Below are 25866 nucleotides of genomic sequence, written 5' to 3' on the forward strand. Positions count from 1 at the left end.
TACAATTTTATTTGTCAATTATACCACAATAAAGCTGGACAACATTTTTTAACATTTTAAAAACAGAATAATCAATTTGGATGTGTGAATCTTATTTCAAAGCCAATTCAATCAAACTGTAGAAATGAAAGTCATTTAAGACATGAAACTACCACAAATTTGAAGAATGACTCAGTGTTTAAAACATTAAGGAATTAGGGGCGCCTGGGTGGCTCAGTGGGTTAAGGCCTCTGCCTTCGGCTCAGGTCATGATCCCAGGGTTCTGGGATCGAGCCCCGCATCGGGCTCTCTGCTCAGCAGGGAGCCTGCTTCCTCCTCTCTCTCTCTCTGCCTGCTTCTCTGCCTACTTGTGATCTCTGTCAAGTAAATGGATGAAATCTTTAAAAAAAAAAAACATTAAGGAATTCTATTTACTTTGAAAAAAACCTAACCATTTTGACTGCTCATGATATTCCACTATACAAAACTCTATTGATCTCATTTTCTAATTAACAGATGTTATTTCGAGCTTTCCTCTATCCAAACAATGCAATGGTCAAATTCTTTTATGGTTCTCCATGTATTCACATGTAAGAGTTCCTCTAGGGTATCTACCTATGAACAGAATTACCGGATCATGAGATAGGGAGAATCTTAAAACTTTCCTAGACATTGCCAAATAGCTCCACAAAGTGGTCTTATACAAATTTATAGTCACCAACAATGTACAAAAGTTTCTTGCTGGGGCACCTGGGTGGCTCAGTGGGTTAAGCCTCTGCGTTCAGCTCAGGTCATGATCTCAGGGTCCTGGGATGGAGCCCTGCATCGGGCTCTCTGCTCAGCAGGGAGCCTGCTTCCCCCTTTCTCTCTGCCTGCCTCTCTGCCTACTTGTGATCTCTCTCTGTCAAATAAATAAAATAAAATAAAATAAAAAAATAAAAGTTTCTTGCTTCACATCTTTGGCAACACTTCAGACTATCAAGATGCCTTAACTTTTGCTAATCTGCTAGGTGAGAAATAGTTTTTCAATGTTTTAATTTATATTTTTTCTGATTAACAGTGTTAACATTAATTCTTAATTGGGATAAATTTATATATAATAAAATGCATAAAATGCACAGAACATTAAGAGTACAGCTGGGTCATTTTGCAAATAAACGCAGTAATGTAATCCACACACCTATCAAGATAAAGAATATTCCTACAAAGCACCTTATGTTCCTTTTCCCATTCAATATCCCCAAACTTAAAGTATCCACTATTGTAATTTCTATCACGAGATCAGTTTTGTCTGATTCAGAATTTCATGTAAAATGTATACAGTCTTTAAATGCAAAATATTGGTAGACTTTCAGAAGCGGTACATATACTAGGAGTTATTCATATTCTCCTGCCCTTTTATACCTCAAACAGGGGAGTGAATTTTGAGTTTAATTCCATTAGTTGGGTTCTCTTAGAACGTAAGTCACCATTTTAGGATACTACACTAGAAAATTATTCTAACTGGTCTGCTGAGGATAGGACTAGTAGTTAAAGCAAAAAAGATAAAAAGGAAACCTACTCTTCAGGGCACTCACAGCTCAGCACATAGACTAAGATGCTCCTGGATGAATTACCAATATTACTGTCTGTGAAAGGTTCCCTCCTTTGTTAGACTAAGTGAAGAATGCAGATAAGGATACATAAAGCATTCAAGTTATACCTCTAAAGCCACAACTACACTGTGAGGGGAACACACAGAATTAAAAAGGAGCATTATGCATAAGATATAGTTATAATCCTTAAATCATAAATTTTCTGAAGCATAAATTTTTTGTGCATTAATGTAATCCTGAATTCTAATCTGTGTGTGCACGCAGAAAGGAGAAAAACCAAGTATAACAATTCATCTTTAAGAATTTCAAAACAAAATTAAACACAATTATTTTTAGCAAATACATACACCGTTCTTTTGTCTTGTCGGAGTAGTTTAGAAGAAAATTCACTCAAAATATCAAGAAATGCCAAATTTAAAGGTGGATGGCTCTCTCCTTGTGGGTTAGGCTCTTTAAAAGCAAATTCTATGCCATCTCTGCAACAGTAACAAAGAGACAAACATTAAAAAGACTACAATACAAATTTGGTAACTTAGGAAATTTCTCTCTACAGTTTTATTCCACTACTAAGATATTTCCTCTGCTATGTATTTAATCTGAGGAATAAAGAAAATAAGGAGGCTATAGTGTGAGAATGAGCAAATATATTTACATTTTATGTCACTATTACTTTAAAACAAAACAAAAACACACAGAGGTACACACATTCACACAGAAGCCTTTACTCTGAATGTGGTTTGGTGTATCTACTTTCCTTCCTTGGTTCTCTTCTCAGAGAAAATAGCCCAAATTCTTTCATGTAATGATCAATACATTTTCTACATTTTCAAGACATAAAAGGAAAACTAACTTAAAAATAATTATTAAAAACTATTTGTAGTGACCCAAGCAAGAATAAATTTAAAACTTAAATTTCACTCAGGGCCTATTTTAACTATATTTACTTAATAATAAATACCTCTAATCAAGACAACAACCCAATATTATATTCTTATACTATACTGAAAATGTAACTGTGTAAAAAAAAAAAATCCAGATGAAACTGGAAAGAAGGAAGGTTACGACATGAAGAAAACAATATATTACCTTCCCAAAATAATCACCAATCACTGCATGTGTGGTCCTTAAATATTACCTATTATCATCCAATGTATTAAGAGGCATAAAAAGGAATTTGAGACTTTCAGAGCAAAATGAAAGGAGAGTAAACTGAAGTTGGGGTAGGTATGGAACTAACTTAAAGACCAGAAAAACATCTGTAGGGAGACAATTAACACTTTTATAATTAAGTAAGGAGTATGGGATGCCTGGGTGGCTCAGCTGGTTAAGTGTCTGCCTTTGGCTTAGATCATGATCCCAGGGTCCTGGGATAAGTCCCACACTGGGCTCCTTGCTCAGCAGGAAGACTGCTTCTTTCTCTTTCTCTGATAAATAAATAAATAAAATCTTTAAAAAAATAAGTCAGGCGTAAAAGAGACACAAATTAAACAAGAGACCTTTCGTAAAATTGGTTTGCTCAGAGGCTAAGCTCTTCATCCAGAATTAAGAAATTATCTATCTGTGTCTTGGTTATGTTAAAACTCTAAAATATGCTCATTATGTGAAAGTATGATTATCAGTAAATTACATGCCCCAAATAAAATCAGATCATTTCCAGTATTGATAAGGCAAAGAATATATGTAGACAGAAAGGTGGCTGTGGCTCAAAACATGGGAAAAGGTCACTATAAAATAGAAAACAGAACCAGAAAGAGAAAAACTGCATCAAGTCTCAAAAATTTCTCTACCTAGCAGTGAGATTATAATAAAAGCTGTTAAAAGAGATTTTATAATACCTAATGAATATGTGTTTTTCTTCACATAATTTATTAAGATTTTGTAATGCTTTAATTAAAGCAAAGACTTTCTATAAAAGAAGTTTTAATCCCAACACATGTGTTAATGGAGACAGCATTATTACTGGTTCTCAAGAAAGGATATATGCCACAGATTTGAAAAAAAATAACGCATCAATTGAGTTTGGTTATTCTAAACAAAAGAAGTAAATACAAAAAAATTTCATGATTAAAAAACAGGAGAGCTGAATAAAATATCTGGAGATTACTTGTGTAGCATAGCAATGGCCTCTCTTGTTTTCAATTGATCGAGTCCAAAAGTTAATGCAAAACGTCGAGCAAGCTCTTTTATGCCGCTAAATGTTGAGGATGATCTATCAAAATTATAGCCGTTTTCTTGTATCATTTCATTAAAAAGCTATTTGGAAAAAAAGAAAGCATGTTAAAGAAGTTTTGTTATAATTACAGATTACTAACATCTTTTAAGATCCCATGTTCTCTACTTTAAAATATAGCAGATGCTCATAAATGAGGCATTTCATTTTATTCTAAAACATGGATTTTTAAAAATCCCATGATACAAATGAACAAAAACACAGTCCTTTATATATTCAGACCAGAGGTAGTTACGGACATTAGATACTCTTAAGGTTATGGCACAACTCTGTTCTGCTGGTGTTAACTGGATCTTAAAACAGCATATAAAAATATAAAGAAAAAGGAAACCCATCCAATTATTAGGCAACTATGCTGTTACTCTACGTTTACATAATGCATTTTCACATCAAGAACTTCTGTCATAAATAAGCGCAACAAAACACAATTTTTCAACTACCAAAGGGCCAAGGTTTTTAACAGACAATGGCTACTACTGCTAAGAATATTACACAATGAGCACTCTGACCTGGTAGAAACAAAAACTGAGATAACCTATCTACGGGGGAATCTGTACTGAAAGCTTTAAAATTCTAATGTCCTTTGACTAAGCAATTCTAATTACTGGCCTTTACTCAAAGGAATTATAATAATATTTGTGCATGATACATAGGTACAAAAATGTTTTAGTGTTATCTGTAATGGCAAGGATGGTAAAAGACCTCAACATTGAACAAGAGATCTTGGTTAAATCATGGTCCCTCTATAAAATGTAATACTATACAGTCATTAAAAATGCTCAGGAAGTATTTAATGGCATGAAGGCAGTATGGTTTTATAACATGAAAAACTCAGGCTTGCAAAATAGCATGCCCAATATAGTTTAGTTTTTATAAAACATAAGACTTCATATAGGCATAAAAAAGACTAAGAAAGCTATTAAAAACTAAAAATGTATTTGTTAAGTGAAAAACAAGAATAAGTTGTATTTTTTTCTAGTTCCTGTATTTTCTAAATGTTCTACAGCAAAAGGCTATTATTTTATAGGAAAAGACTTAAATGTTACCTTTCAAAACCTTTTAAATTTTATTAACTTTAATTAGGAATATCTAAATATGCAAACAGAACTTAGAGATTTAACACCTAGATTTCTTAAAAACAAGAAAACTTATGACATTGAAATAGGTTAGGTTATATTCTGCATGCATTTGGTCTCCAAAGACAGAAGTATATTAAGCATATGATTTTTATGCAACTAAACCTACCTCACCACTGTCAAAATGAAAATGAGTATTGCAGTTTGATTATTAAGATTGATAAATGGTCATTAAAATAAATATAAAAATGAAAAAAAGTAAAAATCACTTGAACCCTACCAGAGCAAGTTAGCCGCAGCTAAAATTTTGGTGATTATTTTTCCAGATAGATATACAGATAAGTACAATTTTATAGGGATGCTATACTATAGTCTTTTAAACTTTATTCTCAAACTATGTGTTGTGATCTTTACATATTAGTGAATACAAATCTACACTAATTTTAGGTGCTAAACAATAACCAATGCAGAGATACACAACAAAACAGATTCATCTAATATCCTCTTAATGGACAAATGTTTCTAATTTCTTGCTATTATAAACACTGTTGCCATGTGTAATATGGTATACCCCTTTTTGGAAACTTGTCCTATTACCTCCTTGGATAAAATTTTAAAAGTAGAACTGCTGCCACAAATGGCAAACACATTATAAATTTTAACATATACTGCCAAACTGCCTACCAAGGTTATATCAACACATAGTGCTGACAGTACTATTTCCCCCCAAACATTAGATAGTGGTTACGTTTTGCTAATCTTACCAGTCTGAAAGCAAAAACTGATCTCGCTTACAGTGTCTACTACTGACATTGAAAATCTTACATTTCTATTTTTATGAACTGTCTATTGCATCCTTTGCCCAGTTTCCTACTTGTTATCTTGAAAAGTATTAGGTATTAATTACGTTTGCCTAAAGTTGATACTTTTCATATCTTACCTGCTGCAAACTGAGAATGAGGGTCTTTGCACACTGAATTTTGTCTATCTGCCTTGTTTTACTCATTGTTTCTTTGATGATATCTCCATAGTCATTATAATACTAGAAAAGAAATTTGTACAAATTAGAGCTTTATTTCTTAAAACTCCTGGACAATAAGACCAGTTTTATGTTAGTCATGTGAGTAGTATATATTACAAAATTCGTACTTGGCTAAAATTATGCATTCAAACAGAGAAAAGAATGTTTCTGAAACTTGAAGATAATTTCTAAGCATATTAATCCCTAACACCAATAAATTCCAAAATAGACAATCACCTTAAGCTCCAGACCGGTTTTAAGGAGGTGTGGAGTAAAACAATAATCAGGCTCTATACGCTTTCAAAAGTAACAAAAAGGACATAAACAAAGTTCTTCTGCTCTTTGTGAACTACTAAGACAATGAATATAATCAGTTACTTTTATAACTTTTTCATTGTTAACTGGCATGTAGATCATGTGCCATTTCCAACTTTGTTAGTTTGGCTTATAAAAACTAAAAGCCTGGGGGCCCCTGGGTGGCTCAGTCATTAAGTGACTGCCTTCGGCTTGAGTCATGATCCCAGGGTCCTGGGATCAAGCCCCGCATCAGGCTCCCTGCTCAGCAGGAAGCCTGCTTGTCCCTCTCCTGCTCCCGCTCCCACTGCTTGTGTTCCCTCTCTCGACGTCTCTCTCTCTGTCAAAAAAAAAAAAAAAGAAGAAGAAGAAAGAAAGAAAGAAACTAACAGCCTGTTAATACTTAAAAGAAAACTCACTGTGTGTCGACATTTATGTTGTCACATTATAATCTAAGACCTTGTTTCAAAATGAATACATAACAACTCTCAGAGATAACAGGATAACCATGCCCTTAAGGCTAATAAAATTGACTTTATAGGGGCGCCTGGGTGGCTCAGCAGGTTGAAGCCTCTGCCTTTGGCTCAGGTCATGATCCCAGGACCCTGGGATCAAGTCCCACATTGGGCTCTCTGCTCAGCAGGGAGCCTGCTTCCTCCTCTCTGCCTGCCTCTCTGACTACTTGTGATTTCTGTCAAATAAATTTTTTAAAAAATTGACTTTATAATATGCAAGCCTAGAAAGTTTAAAACTTGCAAAAACAACTTCATAAACCTTAGTTTTTTTCTTAAAAATCTAAAAATGGGGGGCACCTGGGTGGCTCAGTGGATTAAGCCTCTGCCTTCGGCTCAGGTCATGATCTCAGGGTTCTGGGATCGAGCCCCGCATCGGGCTCTCTGCTCAGCAGGGAGCCTGCTTCCTCCTCTCTCTCTGCCTGCCTGTCTGCCTACTTGTGATCTCTATCTGTCAAAAAATGAATAAAATCTTTAAAAAAAAATCTAAAAATGGTAATGCCAAATAACTTAAGTCCCAAAGTAATTTATGATGGTGTTAGAGTTCTATCATGTGGCAAAATATTTCAAAGAGAGAATTCATTAATTGGGTTTTTGACAAATTTATTACATATTTATCTGGTGACAGCAAAGACTTAAAAAAGTTTATATTCATAATTAGTTTTTCTTTAATCCTTTCTCAAGTAAAATCTATCTTATCATATTTAGTTATATTTCATTAGTATAATTAGTAATATCTTTTTACTACCACTTAAATATTAGAGAATCTCACAGGTACTTATGAAGACTGTGAATAACACACAGTGAATCAAATCAGATTTTCAAAGCCTAAAGGAATCTTAGTTATCACAGTGGAACAGATGAAGAAAGGCAGGACCCAACAGGTACTGAATTACTCAAGGTCAGGAGCTACATAGTAACCAAGCCAAAACTATAGCGGCTAGGTCTCCTGAATCCTAGAACAATACCCTTTTTATGCTACATCAAGCAGAGGAGGAACACCATCCTATTGTCTTAAACTACACCACAAAGATAAATTCTAACAGTGATACTTAACCCAAAATATTTCCAATATTCTAAATGAAGTGAACTCAATAAACTCAAAATGTCCATTAATGGAAGACTAGAAATACCAAGTAATATTATAAAAAATGTTAAATTTTAAAAGAAATTTATTTTATGCTAGAAAAGTAATTTACTATTTAAAAAATTCAAAGGCAATCAGAAATAAAAGCCAGTGTTACATTCATTTTCTTTTAAGCATTATAAAAAATAAGTTGCTGTCCATTTTCCAACTTTACCTTCATATACTGCTTGAAGATATCTGCAGCAGTATTCATCTCCACCACAGTATATACAATTAGCTTACAAAATGCTGCAAGTAAATTTCTCCTCTTGTGCAGAGCTTCAATTTTACTGGCTTCATCCTCCTGCTGACCATCTGGGAAAAAAAGTTACAAACATTAAGCCATCTGTATTTTACTTCAGCCATATGTATTTTTAATTCTTACTCTAAAATACCTTTATTTTGGAGAATTTGAAAAATACAGTAAACACATTCAAATAAAATACCAATTATAATCACTCCTAATATCTCAGTGAATGACCAGTCTATTAATCCCAATACACAAAATTTTTGTGAACTCAAAGAGTAAGCATAAGGCTGATTATTGAACATGTAACAGGAACCAGTTGAGTGAGTCAGAGGAACTGATGTTTAGTGAAGTCAGGCTAAGCCTGCCTAAGGCAATCATCCACCTCCCTAATAGGATCGCTTGCCAATGAGATCTGCATATTCAATGTTCACTGGTTAAGGCCATTGGGGGCTGGGGGCAGCCAACCTCAGAAATTCTCCTATCCCTTCCAAGGATGACCCCATCCCACCTGAGCCCCAACTCTCACTGACACATACTTACTTTATATATATTACATATACTCAATAAGTCTGACCTAGGAACTATTCTGTCTTTTTAAGATAACTTATGTTTCTGCTCTGACCCATTATGTGAGATGTTGACATTCAGAGTTATCACGGAAATAGGCTTATTTCCAACTTTGTAGTCAAGGAAGCTGGACTATAGCTTCCAAGTACTGCCAAAAGATTATTTCTGATTATTTGATACTGCAAACAAAATTGTGATGAAGCCTTTTATACAAAAAGCTATGTAAAGAATTTTCCTCTGAACAAACTTTATCAACAAAATCCCTTATTAAGAGCTACCTTATTCTGATTTACATTTCTTTGGTTAGCAGTGAAGTTCAAGTTTTTTGTGCATTTGTTAGACATTTATACTTCCTCATTTGTGAACTGTAGGGGTATACCCTGTCAGGTCTTCAATATAAGGTTCCCAATATCAAAAAAATAATTTGTAAAATAGGAATGTTCTTTAAAACAAATGTTTATTTTACCCTACCTCTGATAATCTTCAATAAATGCTAGTAAGTTAAAACCAAATTCTGAGACTAGGAATTTAAGACAGACCATAAGAAAAAGTTTTATCACAAGTGCATATTCCCGAATCCCAAAGACATTTGCTTAGAAACCTAAAATGTCTTGTTTACTCTTTCAGAAGATTACCCTGAACATAAAAACTTTTTGTAATTTTCTCTGTGATTATAATGGATTTCTATACAATACTGTTTCTAATCACTGTTCAGTACTACTCTCAGAAGTACACATATATAGAGGTTCTCCCCTATAGACTAAATTACCCAGATATTAATTACCCAGTTTTTGAGCTCTGATTTTCATTTTTTTCGCCTTTTTCTTTTAAGGTAGGGGTGTGTGTGTGTGTGTGTGTGTGTGTGTGTGTGTGTGAGTGTGTGTTAATCTCTACAACCCAATATGGGGCTTGAACTCACGACCCTGAAATCGAGAGTTGCATGCTCTTCTCAATGAGCCAGTCAAGGCACTCTGGGGTTTTTTTCACTTCGCATCAAAAACTAGCCACCTTTTATCTTGTGGGGATTAAAGAATGTTAGAGAAGTATCCAACATACTGGGCCTTTCGTATATGTCAACTGCCTTTATTATTCTGTGTTATCAGTGCCTCTAGAAGCATTCTCTTCCATTCTCTCATTCTCATCTAATGTACATGGGCTAACAAATCAAATAAATAACCATGGGTCTACAACACCAGGGGTTAGACGAGAATGAAAACCAATGGAAACTCACCCTGCTGGTGGGAGAATAAAACAATACAACCACTCGGGAGAATATTTTCACAACATATGGTAGAATTTAAGATGCACAAAGACTATATAATCTGGCAATTCCACTCTTAGGTATGCACTAGAAAAGCATTTGCACATGTGCTCAAGCCGGTAAGTTTAAGAACATTTATTGTACACTATTTATATAACAGGGAAAAAGTGGAAAAAGTTGGAAAAAGTAGTCATGCCTGGGTGGCCCAGTTGGTTAAGCATCCAACTCTTGATTTCAGCTCAGGTCATGGTCTCAAAGTCATGGAATCGAGCCCCACTGAGCCCACCAGGCCTCTGCACTCAGTGAAAAATCTTCTTCAGATTTTTTCACTTTCCTCCTCTGCCCCTCTCTGCTCATGCTCTCTCTAAAATGAATAAATAAAATCTTTTTTTAAAAGGGTAAAGTGGGGCGCCTAGGTGGCTCAGTCAATTAAGCATCTGCCTTCAGTTCAGGTCATGATCCCAGGGTCCCGGGATCCAGACCCACATCAGGTTCCCTGCTCAGCAGGGAGCCTTCTTCTCCCTCTCCCCTACTTGTGCTCTCTTGCTCTCTGTCAAATAAATAAAATCTTTTTATAAGAAAAAAGGATAAAGTAGGGTTAATTCATATTACATAATAATCCAGCAGTCAAGATGAATAAGCTATAACCATATGTCAACACTAACAAATTTCAAAAATGTTAATGCAAAAAAGCAAGATGCAAAATAAAATGTTCAACATAATACCATTTATATGGGAGCTAGCAACAGAAAATAAACTATATATTGTCAACAGATACATAAACTCCTGGTATAGTAAAATTAAAATGCAAAGGCATGATAACACCAATGCAGGATAGCAGTTATCCCCAGGGAAAAATAATAGGATTGAACAGGGATACAACTGAGGGTTTCTTCTGTATCTATACTTTATTCCCCCTCTAAAAAAATTGCTAACAAACAACAAAATTTGACAAATGCTGGTGGCAGATATGGACAAATGTTATATTTTACATTTTTCAAAAAAACTGGAATACATTTCATTTTTAAATAGGGGGAAAAAAAGGTCCAAGAAGGTAAGACTGAGCATAATTTCAAGAAGCTCCTAGAAAATTCAGAAGTATTGGCAAGCTTATTCTCATTCTAGTTTTATGGTATAAATGAAGCAGAGGCAGTCCCCCAACTATAACAAAAGGATTAAAAAAGAAAACTGATTTTGTATCAATTTTTTTAATGTAGCTAGGCTTTCCCAAGAAGTTTTAAAAACTCCTACTCGTCTTTTAGGATCCAATCCAGATGCTAGCTTATTTCAATGTTTTGACTGCCAGACCAGTTAATATGTCCTCTACATGACAACAACGTGGACATGCTTCTATTACTTATCAAACCGCATTATAATTTTTTTTTAGATATTTTTTGCACTTGAATTTTTTTTTGAAGACTTTATCTACTCATTTAACAGACAAAGATCACAAGCAGGCAGAGAGGGGGAAATAGGCTCCCTGCTGAGCAGAGAGTCCCATGCGGGGCTTGATCCCAAGACCCTGGGATCATGATTGGAGACGAAGACAGAGGCTTAACCCATTGAGCCATCCAGGAGCCCCTGCACTTGAATTCTTAAAAGGAATTGTCTCATTTTTTTGATATCCACAACATCTACTTCCTGACCAACAAATGTCAAATAAATGTTAAAAATAGAAGTGTAACTAAACCACCAACTCCAAGTAAAAGGAGTTTTTACTTACTTGTACTTTACTTTACTTACTTGTACTTTAGTACACGGACTTTTGACAACTGTTTTTGCTACTCTAGGTTTCTCAATTCTCTTCTGGCTAAGTTTTAAATACTTAATAACAAGTTCTTATTGAAAATAAGCTACAAGCCATTTCTAAAATTATATGTATTTAGAATCTGATTTGCAGTGGTACGTTAGTGTATGTATGGATATTCACATATACTGATGTTATATTTTTTTTAAGATTTTATTTATCTACTTATTTGTCTGTTTACCAGACAGAGCGAGCACAAGCAGGGGGAGCAGCAGGCAGCGGGAGAAGCAGATTCCCCGCTGAGGAAGGAGCCCAATGTGGAACTCGATCCCAGGAACCTGGAATCATGACCTGAGCCAAAGGCAGATGCTTAATTGACTGAGCCACCCAGGTGCCCCTATAATGATGTTATATTGTCCTTCAAGTATAACTTCAAATTAAGACCAAACCCAGAAAGAAGCCACCCAACACTTTTTTCCATGACCTCTTATTCAAGGAAGACATCTGTTGTATATAATTAAGTTAGAAAGAGTAACTTACCGCTAGGGAAGACTGGTGAGATTATTTTCCTGTGAACATTCTATACTGTCCCAGACATTTACAGAACAATTTCAAACATCTTCTAACATTGAGAAATTACAAAGTTTAATAACCCCCTCAAAATATGAAAACCTGTGTTACAAAAGTATACAACAAAAATGCCACTTAAATATTTTATTCTGCTCTAACTACCTGAAAACTGGTATTACCAATAACTAAGGGGAAGAGGGATTAAATTTTACTGAGTACCTACTTCATGCCCAGGCACTGCACAAGTCACTTTCCTCAATTAATTCAGACAGTTCTGTAAGGTAGCTACAAATTAGAAAAATAGGCTTGGGCTAGTGAGAAGCAAAGATCTGACTCCAAAGCCTATGCCCTGAGACATCACCATGTTTTTAGAATATTACAAAAATTAATATAAATGTGCTGAAACATGCACTTGTGTTTCATGTTTTCAGAATAAAATATCAAATAGTATCAGAACACTTTACATCACTGTTACTTAAATTTATGGTGGATGCAAAGACTTAACAAAAAGATGCCAACAAAATTACCTGCACTGTTGTTATCATCATCCTGTTCAATGAAGACATGATCCAGAATGAAGCTGAGCAACTCAGACTGCAATGAAGAATCAGGGGTGTAAACTAATGGCTCTAACATGTCGCGCCCTCCTGACATAATTTGATGGCTGAAGATCATCAGAATATCACATAGAATAGTGAAGGCCTATTAAAAAAAAAAAGTACAGCGTGCTATAATCCAAGGTTTCTCACCAACTACCACAAGTAACATATATTTAACACAGAAACAGAATCCAACTTCCAAGAAAAACCAGTGTAGAGTATGTTCTTCAGGTTTTCTGACTCCAAACCCAACACTCCACTATATGACAATACCTCATGGTATACATCCCTAAATAGGGAATAACAAACTTGGTACCATTCCTTTCCTCTATGAAGACAAAAACATACCAAGGAGATCAACTATCACCCAGAAGAGAGATCACAAAGTCCTTGGTACTTTTTAAGCACTCTTATTCTCAATATGTGTAGCGATTAAGTAGGAAAAAAAAAACCACAATAAACTATGTGCCTGTTTAGGTACTCATCAGACAAATCCAATAATATCATGATAAACATAAAGCCAAAGTTGTATCTCAAGAAGCTTATAAAAACTCTGCCAGGAGTTTTAAATGGATTCAAACACTGGTAAAAGTATTCAGAAGAAACTGGAAATTTTTAATTATCTGTTGGGAACGGGTTACAAAAACAGAATTTAGCAGTCACAAAGTCAATAGCGAATTACATTAAAGGAATTACATTTAAATTACTGCTAAGAAAGGTAACAGAGAGCACAAAGCAGATCTCAATAATGTTTTCACCTTTTTGGAACTAACCACATTTACTTCTTTCTCTTTTACTTTATGCTTTTACTTCTTTCAGTTTTTCCTCACTTTACTATGATAGTAGTCATTTACACCCAACAGGATATCTGAGTTTACAAAAACTTTCACAACACACGTGGTAAGAAAAAAAAGAGTGATAAGCATGGTGATACTGACTAAAAAGGTAAACTGGCAGGTCAAGTGACTTGACCAAGACATATTTCTGAAAGCCATTAGGAAGACTGACACACAAGGTATTTCATGACCAAATAATTAATTGCCAAGGCCTGAAAAACAGATTAAACAGAAGGTTACATATGATAATCCTTAAGAAATTGTGTTAACACTTTAATAGGGAATATTATGCTGAGTATCTTGGTGGCATATGAAAACAAAGAGGAATACTTCATGTTATTAATTTTGGATCAATGTATACCTCATTAAAATCTATCCTAAGAGTTTAAATTGAATTTACTGTCTATGGAAATTTTTGTTCCTTTCATGTGAACTATACAGATGAAAATTAAATTTCCAAATCCTTTACTGCTACAATTCAAAACTAAATACTTAACACTGGAGAATTTGGCAATGTAGTAATTATAGGAATATACTTCATACTTTTGCAAGAAAAATGTGGAAGTCAGTTACTGGATCTTGGCCATTTAATATCTTCTAATTTATTTATGCCCAAGCATACAGGTATGGGAGTGACAAATGGGAGTTGGAAGAAGAAAAATAAAATTAACAGCTGGATAATGAATGTGAATTTTTAACTATAAAACTCTAAAGGTATTTCACTGAAATCAGTTTTGATACTTTAAAATAAAATACAGACAAGGGACACTCACAAAGGTTGAAGGAATTTACTAATCGCTTTATAGCTGGATGACCATATCTGAACTGCTTTCACAGTAGCTTTAAGAAGGACAGGACTGGAAGAGACTATGCTGAGTGAAATAAGTCAAGCAGAGAGAGTTAAGTATCATATGGTTTCACTTACTTGTGGAGCATAAGGAGTAACATGGAGGACATTGGGAGATGGAGCAGAGAAGTGAGTTGGAGGAAATTGGAGGGGGGAGACAAACCATGAGAGACTGTGGACTCTGAGAAACAAACTGAGGGTTTTGGAGGGGAGGGGGGTGGGGGGTTGGGTGATCCTGGGGGTGGGTATTATGGAGGGCACATACTGCATAGAGCATTGGGTGTGATGCATAAACTATGAATGCTGGAACACTGAAAAGAAATAAAATAAAATAAAATAAAATAAAATAGAAAAAAAAAGAAGTATACCCTAATTTAAAATGAGTAGTAATCCCAAAAATTAAAAAAATAAATAAATAAACAAACAGTATCCAACGTAACACAAACTGATGAAAATAGAACTTCTGATGACTGGTGGGGCTCTCCCCCAATATGCAAAGGTTAAACAGAATGAAATGGTCAAAAAAAACCCTGGAAATCACCATAACCACTTTGACTGTATCACTATTAATATTTCTTATGATTATAAAAATGTCTTCTTCATAGAAGCATTAAAAAAGCAAATGTACAAAAGAGCCTAATCCTCTATTAGGGAATTAAAACTAAATAGGCTCTCAGTCCCAGGATTAGAATTCATTTTACAGATGGGAAAACTACCTATGACAGCAGTTAACAATGTATTTCCACAATGAGAGCATATGAAGTAGGAAGATAACACTTTGAAGGCAGGGGAATGATTAAAATTTTTATTTCAGACAAAGTCCACATAACACAAAAATAATGTGCATAGTCAGGATGGGCAAGAATGTCAATATCTATCTGATAATATTCTCAGAGATGACAAAACCATGTGGACCCGTTCCCCTCCCTGAGGCATACTTGCACTTGTTAAGTTCAAGAATAACTTATGTAATTTCATACGTCTAATTTGTATATATGGGCCTGTTTACCAAGTCATAAATAACACAGAATAATTTCAATGAAGGTAATCTATAAACTCCATATGAAATTATTAATCTGTTTTTTTTTACTATCATATACATGGACAGATATAAGACATTTCTGCTTTGTTCAAACTCAGTATTACTTAAATTTTCTGTATTAGTTCAGATATTTATTAAGGGTTGCTTACAAAAGATGGCTACCTACGGTAATTACTAACCTGTTCCTTAACAGTAGTATTCACGTTGGTCAGGTAATGCTGACATATCTGACAGAAAACTCTCATCTGTTTCTTTAAACGCAGCAAGTCCTCCTTAAAAAATTTAACATGAATAAAAAAAATTAAATTAAAAAAATTTAACATGAACAATTGTATAAAAACCTCATTTAGTACTTAACATACTTCAAATTACATAAAATATTATGATATATTTAACTATATTTACTCCACTTATACATTAAATTCTTCTTTATTATTTATAAGAAAGAAAAAAAATTAGACCTTTTTTTTAAAAAAAAAATAGCAACAAACTACAGCCTTAAAAGTAACAGGTATATTAGTGCATAATATCCAAAGTGGTCTGGGTCCTTTAAAATGAGAAAACCTGTATGACTGTATATGGCTATCTTTTAACGAATCTACTACCTCAGAATGCTTAGAGAGTAAAGATTAATGCTCCATCCTTGTTTTGTAATTTGAAGGGTAGCCAACTGATGAAGAGAAGAAATTAATTAATAAAAAAGACAGCATCTTTCAGTTGTACTTTTTAAAGAGATGGAAAAAATCAGTTTTGTAGTATTACTCCAATTTAAACAAATTTTAATGTCTTGTAAACTTATGTTAAAATGATAAAATCTGAGCCTGGGTGGCTCAGTGGGTTAAAGCCTCTGCCTTTGGCTCTGGTCATGATCCCAGGGTCCTGGGATCGAGCCCCGCATCAGGCTCTCTGCTCAGCGGGGAGCCGGCTTCCTCCTCTCTCTCTCCGCCTGCCTCTCTATCTACTTGTGATCTCTGTCTGTCAAATAAATAAATAAATAAATCTTTAAAAAAAGATAAAATCTTTTCCTAAAAACAGGTTTAGCTTGATTGATGTAGTAAAGAAAACTTAACCAAGCTTCAGATTAATTTTGTATTTAGTATCATTCATTTTTACCCTTTCCCCTCTACTCAAAATATAATCTTTTCCCACTTTAGTTTTTAATTCAATGCTTTTGACTCAGATGAGTAATCGTATTTGGTTGTTGTTCCTGCTATAAGCTTGATATTGAGTTAAATGAATTTCTTAGCTGTCTGACAAAAAATACACTAACAACAATACTGAATTGCTTTTTCAAGGGGAAAATATTCATTTCTTGCTCTTTAAAAGCTCACAGAAATTCTAAGCATTTAAAATTATTCTGTGATTTTACACAAAAGAAACTTAGTATCAAGACTATCGTTTTTGAGGGAAAAAGCTATGAACAACGAATTCTCTATCTCCAAGATATTACATAGTATCTATAAAAATGTACCTGAATAATATTTATGGCTATATGTACAGCAAGTACAATCTTTTTAAGTTTACAGTTTACAAATAAAAAAAGATAAGGAGCACCTAGGGTGGCTCAGTCAGTTACAAATGAAAAAGGCAATATTGTTTTGGTTCAATTACTAAACAGTGACTTACAATGAATTTGGAACATCAGTAGAAAGATCCTGCATATGAAAAATGTGATCCCAAAACAATACTGAGGCATAAGAAGATCTAGGGGCAGCTGGCTTGTTATCATCAATTTATATAATCCAATAGCTGTAAGCTTGTTTCGAAAGCTCTTGGTCATAATTTACAAAATCTGTATTTCTATATGTTCTCAATACTTTTGAGAACATGAAAATACATAAATTATGCCACCTTAAAATATGAAATTTTTTTAAATTTAAAATCATACCTTGAAACATATTAATGTTCTTTCACTGAATATACATCAAACTATAAACATAACTTTCTAATGGTACACATGCCTAAACAGTAATTTAGAAATAAGCAAGACTTTACCGAAATTGATCTCATTGAAAGTTTGCTGAAAACAGTTAATGATATTTAATGTAATAAGAACTCCACTGGACTACCACAAACCTTTGTAGAGCTGCTTTCAGTTATCTTTGCAAGCTGCCAAAGGATTACATAGTGAGTACACTGCAGTGCATGAATAACTATCTGTAAAAAGAAGAGAATACAGTTAAAACTATAAAGTCCCAAGTATTCATTCTCAAAGTTAAATATGTAACTTGAAAATAAATAAAAACCTGCTCAGGCATGTCTCCATTTTCAATTCCGGTTTTCAACAGTTTGTAATTACAAGCAAACAAATCCCACTTTGAAAGATCATGGGCACTGTAAAAAAGAATCAATTATATTTTAAAAAGTTAAGCTTAATCACTTTTATTCTGGACTTGAATGTTAACAAAATGCTGTCAAAGTAAATACAGCAAACTTTGTAACATGCACCCACAACAACAAAAAAAGTATTTTTTAAAAAAGTATGCTGGTTGACAGTCTATCAATTATTTCTCACTTCAAAACATGACTCTGTCAACTAATTTTTATATATAAGCACAAGAAATCTAGCAGAACTGGGACGCCTGGGTGGCTCAGTTGGTTAAGAATCTGCCTTCAGTTCAGGTCGTGATCCCAGCATCCTAGGATAGAACCCTGCATTGGGCTCCCTGCTCAGCTTCTCCCTTTGCCTGCTGCTCCTCCTGCTTGTACTCTCTCTCTCTGACAATAAAATAAAAAATAAAATAAAATCTTTTAAAAATCTTTTAAAATAAAATCTTTTAAAAAAATTATTCAAAAAAAAAAGAAATCTAGCAGAACTGATAACATTATAACACTAAAACATGCAAGTTGGTTTTGATTTTGCTACAGTTTTAAGAAATCAGAACATTAAAATTCGACTTACTTATGAAAAGCAGTGATTCTCTTCAACGTTGACAATACCTGATATGCATCATCTTCATCAGGTTCTTCACCCTATGAATATCAATTATATATAACATTAAATCTTAATAACCACCAAGTAAAAAATCTTAGACTATCACATTGGTGATAACACCTTGAAAAGAAAGAATAGCTTAATACCACAAATTAACTCTGTCATTCAATACCTAGATCTGTCCAAATTTAAAGCAATATGGCTGGAGTAATGAATCAACACAGTTATTATCACAGGTACATTACACCCAAGAGATAAACATTGAATGACATTCTCCCCTCTCTTTTGAAGTAATCTTGACCCAAACTATGAAGACATTTAGTCTTTCACAGTAAAAAATGTATTAGGACTAGAAAGAAAAAAAACAGTAAAGGATACGCAAGAGATCATAAAAACAACACCTAAAAGACAAAACCTTAATGAAAGAAACATAGTGCCCAAGACAGACATACCAGACCAGTAACAATTTGGATAAAACCTTCTGAATAAAGAGTAGTTATGCATAGTCCTTCCTGGATATCAATTTTCCAATTGAGAGTAACTTAAGTTTTTAAAAAATTTAGGAGTCTTACTGCATGAAACTTGTAAATTTTTTAAACACTACCAAACATACTGTACTGAACCCCAAGTCTCTCAAAAAATGCTTATTTCTAAACATGGTTTTTCTACATTAATAAGCTTAATTAACCCATTGCTTGATTTTAAATTAACTTGTCCTAATCACAATCATATCTAGCCAAGAGTAGAGCCATCACATTTTTAAACTAAGAATGTGATCACTGTACATTAACTTATTTCCACAAACTACCAGTTAAGCAAAACTTAGTAAAAGCACGACTGTTACACAAAAAAGAAAGCTAAAGAAGCAACTATTAAAAAGAAAACTTAAAATTACACTGTCCATATGATTTATGGCAACGACATTAATGACAAAATTATGTGAAAAAGGCTAAATGTATTGAGAATTACGACTTTATTTTAATGCAAGTCAATTAAACTGTTAAGTACATACTTCTTTTTTATTATGTTCAGTTAGCCACTATACAGTACATCATTAGATTTGATGTAGTATTCAGTGATTCAGTAGTTGCATACAACACCCAGTGCTCATCACAACATGTGCCCTCCTTAATCAAAAAAGATAAAAGTAAAAAAACTTTAAGTGTATTTGAGTGCCACACTTTAACTTTCTTTGGAAATATTAACAGAACAGAACACAGGAAACAACAAAATCAACAGTGGCTCTAACAGCAATTTATCAAGGCTTAACAATATCAAAGATTATTACCTTTCCTTACTAACACTGCCAAAACAGTAAGAAATAGCCTACTTTTTGAGGCTAGATAGCCACAGTCTAGCTCTCCTGTTTCATTTACACTGTGTTGTCTAACAGCCTCTAGTTTGGCTAAACCCTGGTAACATCTGAGATCATTTCTTTAAAGTTAAAAAAGTGTAAGGGTATTAGTTTTGCTTTTACCTTCTCCAAGTCACAGATTCTTACCACCTTCCCATTCTGGCGGAAGAGTAATAGTAGCATGATGAATCAAAGAACAGAATATCTGAATATTTTTCAACATACTGCTAGGGACTATCACCAGAAATGGTGACTAATTCAGTTATTAAAGGGGAGGGACGCAACTGACAAAATACTTTTAATATATACCTCTTGCAGAAAATCTTCAAGAAGCCGGTTAAATTTATCTGCCAACTCATCTATCAGTTGACTTCTTGAAATATCTACCCTGTTGAAGATTGTGAACTCTTCATTACAGAGTGCATGGTAAGTTTTAGAACATGCTTCCAAAACATCTGTATCTGTGTGCTTCTCTACAATATTCCGGATCTGTCGTAATAAGGCATCCAAATGCTGCAAAATCAAAGTTTTTTTTCATTAAAACTAAGGTACATATGATAGGCACAGAAAGCCTATACTAACTTGGTGAAAAGCTTCAAAAACAGTAACTCTCCCAGTAGGGCATACATTTCAGTGTGTTTTCCTAGTCGTGGTAAGTAAATACACTGACCCAAGCATACTTATTTCCTCAGCTTTAATGGGAACAATATTACCTATCTTATAGGGCTTTGGTAAGAATGTTAATACAAAGAATTTATATTTCTGGATATATTATATAAGTATTTATATTCCTGAAACACAGTAAAAGTACTTACTATTAACTGATTTCATTTTATAATTGTTATTATCCACTTACCTACCCCCAATCTCCACAAATCTCTCAGATATAATCAAATAATGGCTAGGAATGAGGGCATGGGTATGGGTATGAATCAAAGGGAAGCCTCATTAATACCATTCTCTAAATCCAACTTATAAAAAACAAAGAAGATATATAAAATGTAGGTTTCCTTTAAAATTAGAAGTTTCAAAAACATAAAGAAACAATATGATGGGACAAACTAAACTAATAGTTTTTCTTCAAGGTTGTTTTTATACAGAGAAAACATTGTACCTTTTCTAATCGTCCAGTGGTATAAATTTCCAAATCAAAATACTGCGGCAACTGCAGTAAGTTAGTCACCTTTTCTGCATCTATAGAGTACTTTGAAGTAAAAAAGTAAATAAATCAGGTCAAAACATCACAATAATGTTAAGTAAACATTATGATAAACATCAGTTTGACATTTCCAAACAAAACCTATTAATTCCTTACGAATACTCTTCTATTATACAAACTTACCTTAGCTAATAACTGAGGAAGGGCCACAGCAAAAAGTTCAGTGATTTTTGTCCTGTCATCCAACTGGGTCTTCTTCTCCTTCGCTGTCAGCACCTAAAGCAACACAACGATGCCATTAAGTATTTATTAAACCTAATAACACTGTTAGGTGCTCAAGTTGAAGTTAAGACATACAAAATAAGTAATGAAACTACAGTTCAAATGAAGGACACTAAAATCTCTACTGTAAAACATGAAACCCAAAAGTAACAAAGAATAACTTGCACAGTATTTTTTTTTCTTTTTAAAGATTTTATTTATTATTTGACAGAGAGAGATACAGTGAGCGAGAGAGGGAACACAAGCAGGGGGAGTGGGAGAGGGAGAAGCAGGCTTCCCACTGAGCAGAGAGCCTGATGTGGGGCTTGATCCCAGGACCCTGGGATCATGACCTGAGCTGAAGGCAGATGCTTAATAAGTGAGCCACCCAGGTGCCCCCTGCACAGTATTTTTTAAAAGCCACCTAAAATAACAGCACCAAAAAAAAAAAAAAAACCTCTTAATAGTTCTAGAGGCAAAATCAGTACCCAATTAGACTAACCAATGCTACCATTAGACAAATAAGGCAACAGTTAGGAAGAGGAAAAGTTTAGGAGCTTATAAAATAATGGGACTGAGTAGCATTTCAGCCTACTCTAAGCTGTGGGCCATGATGCATGGATTATGAACTCAACATGAATTCACTTAGGAGAGCATGAATTCTATCATCAATTAGAAAAAGAAGAAAAAAAAAACAGAAAACAAAATAAAACAGAATGTGTCACATACCATAAGCATTGTTCGAAGAACTTTTGTTTCAATTATACACAAATACACATATATATAGATGTATACTATGTGACAAACCATGTATTTTTACGCCTCATAATCAAAATAAGTATCAAAGGTTGTGAAATTATTGGTCTACAATACAAATGTATGTGAACTTTGTAGTGATGAATTAAAATATAATCCAAGGAAATAGGAATTTCTCCATTTTGATGAATAATTAGGTTTCAATTCCTAATTTTTATTAAAAGAAAAAGCAGGGGCGCCTGGGTGGCTCAGTGGGTTAAGCCGCTGCCTTCGGCTCAGGTCATGATCTCAGGGTCTTGGGATCGAGTCCCACATCGGGCTCTCTGCTCAGCAGGGAGCCTGCTTCCCTCTCTCTCTCTGCCTGCCTCTCTGTCTACTTGTGATCTCTGTCTGTCAAATAAATAAAATCTTTAAAAAAAAAAATAAAAATAAAAATAAAAAAAAATAAAAGAAAAAGCAAATCTATAAATAAACCAAAATGCAAAAATGCACCATTCTAAAATGGTAAGCTATATTAAGTCTTGAGAGAAGTCAATCACTTTATCTTCTATAGTAACTAACAAAGTATCTCATGGAAGGAACTCAAAATTTCCTGAATTGTTAATGCTTCAAAATTTTTTTCTAACATATATGTATGGACAAAGATCATCTGAAAAATAAAATGTAAGATTCAATAATGTGGCTTTATAGTTATACGCAAGAATTTTTAAAATCATATCAAAAGGAGAAACACACCTTAGAATAGTAATACTATACCAACATACCCTTTTGCCTGTCCCTCTTCCCACAGGGGGATGACATTCAGCTGCTTGTCTAATGGTACAAAGCATTATTTCAATCAGAGCACTCTCTTGTCTATCTGTTAGTGCTGAAAAAAAATCAGAAAGAATTAACCTTTTTCATTTTTCCCTATATGTTACTTGTAAGTATTACATAACAATCCTTCTGCTTGTGACAGAATCTGACCTAATGTACTAAAAAAAATCCCATTACTGTATCACAGCTAGGATGAGAATTAAACTTTACTGAACAGTACAAATCTGTGTACCACTGGTCCACAATTTAACCAAAGAAAATATGAACAGAGATACCACAAAAATTTTTTAACAACTCAGTACTGACAGCAACTACATTTTTCTTCATAATATTCACGTATATGAAAACAAAATTATTCATGTAGATTTTCAATTACTTTTTTTTAAAAGATTTGAGAGAGAGAGAAAAAAAAACACTCACACAGGGGAAGAGTAGAGCGTAAGGGAGAGAATCTCAAGCAGACTCCATACACAGCCCGAGGCCCAATCTAAGGACCCTGAGAAAGTCCTATGCCCAGCCAACTTAACCATCCAGGTACCCCTCAATTAGTTTTTAGTGTATGTGCTGCCAAAGCAAGCACTCTCGATTACTTTTTAATATTAAAGAGAAAGAAATGGAGTAAGTAAAATCTATTTTTAAAACTGTCTAGGTAACAAAACACCATAATTAAACACCCATTTACCTTCTTCTCCACTCAGCGGCTCCTCCAGCAACAAGCTATTCATACATTCCCAGTCTTTCAGTAGCTCGGTAGCGCAGTCCCACATGCTATCCACAAGGTATGCTGCATGTTCATGTAACTAAAATTTAAAAAGACCAATGTGCTCTTAGACAAACAGCATACTAGCCTCAACTCAAAAGAATGGAAACTTTGCTGGCACCATGTACAAACTCAAACAGCAATCTGGTTTTTTAGGTCAAATGGAAAGAAGAACAAAGAAGAAACTGCCGTAGCTTGCGGAGTGTAAGTAAACTCACAATAATTACTACGATAGTTAACAAGAAAATTAATTCTGATTAATTATATGCATGTATATTCAGTACCTATTTGGACTCAATACTACATGAGTTAACCACACTCAGTTATAAAATACACTGTTAATTTAATGGGAGTAATTATGGTTACTTAAACATTTTTTAAAAATTTACTTATCAATTCAATATATAAGCATATTATTTCTCTTCATTTTGTGAAGACTAAAAGGCCCTACAGATTCCCAACTTGTTTCCAGGGACTATCATTATAATGATACCAAAACCTGTCAAAGACATTACCAATAAAAAAATATGGAGGCCAACATCTAACATGAACAAAGAGGGAGTATCCTCAAAAACCTAGCAAAGTGAAACCAGCAATATATAGAAAGGGTAACAGATCATGACTAAGTAGGTTTTATCCTAGGAATTCAAGGTTGGTTCAACATTAAAAAAACTAGTCAACATTATTCAAATATTAACATAATGAAGGATAAAATATTCATCTCAATAAAATAATCATCTCAGAACAAGCACTGGACAGAATTCAACATCATTCATGATAAAACTCAACAAAAGAGATAAAAGAAAACATTCTCAATATAAATAACTACACCATGTGACCTATAACTAAATAACAATGTAGAAATACTGGATTCTTTACCCCTAAAATCAGGAACAATCAAAAGATGTCCACTCTCACCACTTCTATTCAACATTCTACTGGATGTCTTAATCAGTTCAATAAGGCCAGGGGAAAATGGCACAAATACAGGAAAGGAAGAAGTAAACTGAACATTATTTGCATTATTATAGGTAATCCCAAGGAATCTATTAAAACCTTACTAAAGTAAGTGAATTTAGGGAAGATACAGATGCAAAAGCCAACTATATTTCTATATACAGAAAAAATTTTTAAATTTAATTAAAAGACCCTAAAACTGACTGAGTAATACATAATATGAACACGAAAAATGTATGTTGGATCCTCTCAAATTCTGGTAAACAGGCAAATTTTCAATCTGAGGGAGACCTAGAAGAGCTGAGGTTAAATGTAAATCCCTACCTTCAACAAAAGTTAAAAAAGCAGGTACCAAATACTGAGAACGAAGCGCAAGGTCTGTATTAACAGTTTCGCATGAAAAATGAAGAGTTTTACATGGATTAGCTCAATGTTACCTGAGAAATTATTATCCACATTTTCACAAAGAAAATGAGACTTAGAAAGATTAAGCAACTAAACCAGTTACACAAGTAAGTAGAGGAACACAATTGGTAATAAGGTCTTTCTGACTCCAAAATTCATACTCTTGGTACTATACATAAATCCCATTATTTGAACATCTTACTAAAAGAATGTTTTTCTAAATTTTGTGTAATGGGTACAACTTTATTCTATCCAAGATTTACTGTGATATATGGAAGATTTTAAGATGTACATCATTTCAACTCCTTCTCCAAATTGTTTTGAACGTAAGTACAAAATGAACAACATCAACTAACCTCACTTTCCAGAAAGAAAAAAACCAATGTCTTAACAAGGTTGGCATTTGGACCTTGTCGCCCCCTTCTTTTCATCATTCCATCGTCCTCTGGATCTCTACGACTGAAGAGCCTATGATCAAGGAAAATATTAACTTTTAAAACAAAAAAAAACCATTATTTCCTAATTTTAAAAAACAGTTTGGATTCTATATTTAAGCATCTAATAGAAGAGAGTAAATGGGGCCTAAGTAGGTATTCTCCAACATGATACCCAAGTAAATAATAGTTATAAATCCTTTTCATTTCATACTTAATGGTACTTATAAGACCTCTTCAATTAACTTCTCCATTATTTCTTTTTTTAAAAGATTTTATTTATTTATTTGAGGGAGGGCAAACGAGCAAACAAAAGAGAACAAAAGCAGGGGTGGGGGGGACATGCTAAGGAAGAAGGAGAAAGCAGGTTCCTGGCAGAGCAGGAAGCCTACTGCAGGGTTCAATCCTAGGACCCTAAGACCACAGTCCCAGCCAAAAACAGACACCCAACCGACTGAGCCACCAGACACCCGTGGA

At 34.0% G+C, this 25866-nt stretch overlaps 1 protein-coding gene across 6 annotated transcripts in view; it reads right to left on the minus strand.

Annotated features, from left to right (window-relative positions):
* Positions 1-25866, minus strand: part of STAG2 (stromal antigen 2) — a 143228-nt gene that overhangs the window by 17105 nt on the left and 100257 nt on the right. For all 6 annotated transcript variants that reach the window (XM_047715228.1, XM_047715232.1, XM_047715227.1 and 3 more), the window contains 15 exons: positions 25312-25423; positions 23516-23633; positions 22782-22885; positions 21184-21276; positions 20956-21045; positions 20151-20354; positions 18455-18525; positions 17799-17886; positions 17629-17709; positions 15732-15824; positions 12756-12930; positions 8009-8148; positions 5821-5922; positions 3679-3827; positions 1922-2050 (listed from right to left, as the gene is read on the minus strand). In XM_047715228.1, the coding sequence (XP_047571184.1) occupies positions 1922-2050; positions 3679-3827; positions 5821-5922; positions 8009-8148; positions 12756-12930; positions 15732-15824; positions 17629-17709; positions 17799-17886; positions 18455-18525; positions 20151-20354; positions 20956-21045; positions 21184-21276; positions 22782-22885; positions 23516-23633; positions 25312-25423 (1749 nt within the window). The remainder of the gene's footprint in view (positions 1-1921; positions 2051-3678; positions 3828-5820; positions 5923-8008; positions 8149-12755; positions 12931-15731; positions 15825-17628; positions 17710-17798; positions 17887-18454; positions 18526-20150; positions 20355-20955; positions 21046-21183; positions 21277-22781; positions 22886-23515; positions 23634-25311; positions 25424-25866) is intronic.

Source organism: Lutra lutra, chromosome X (assembly GCF_902655055.1).
Source record: "Lutra lutra chromosome X, mLutLut1.2, whole genome shotgun sequence".
NCBI classification, from domain to species: Eukaryota; Metazoa; Chordata; class Mammalia; order Carnivora; family Mustelidae; genus Lutra; species Lutra lutra.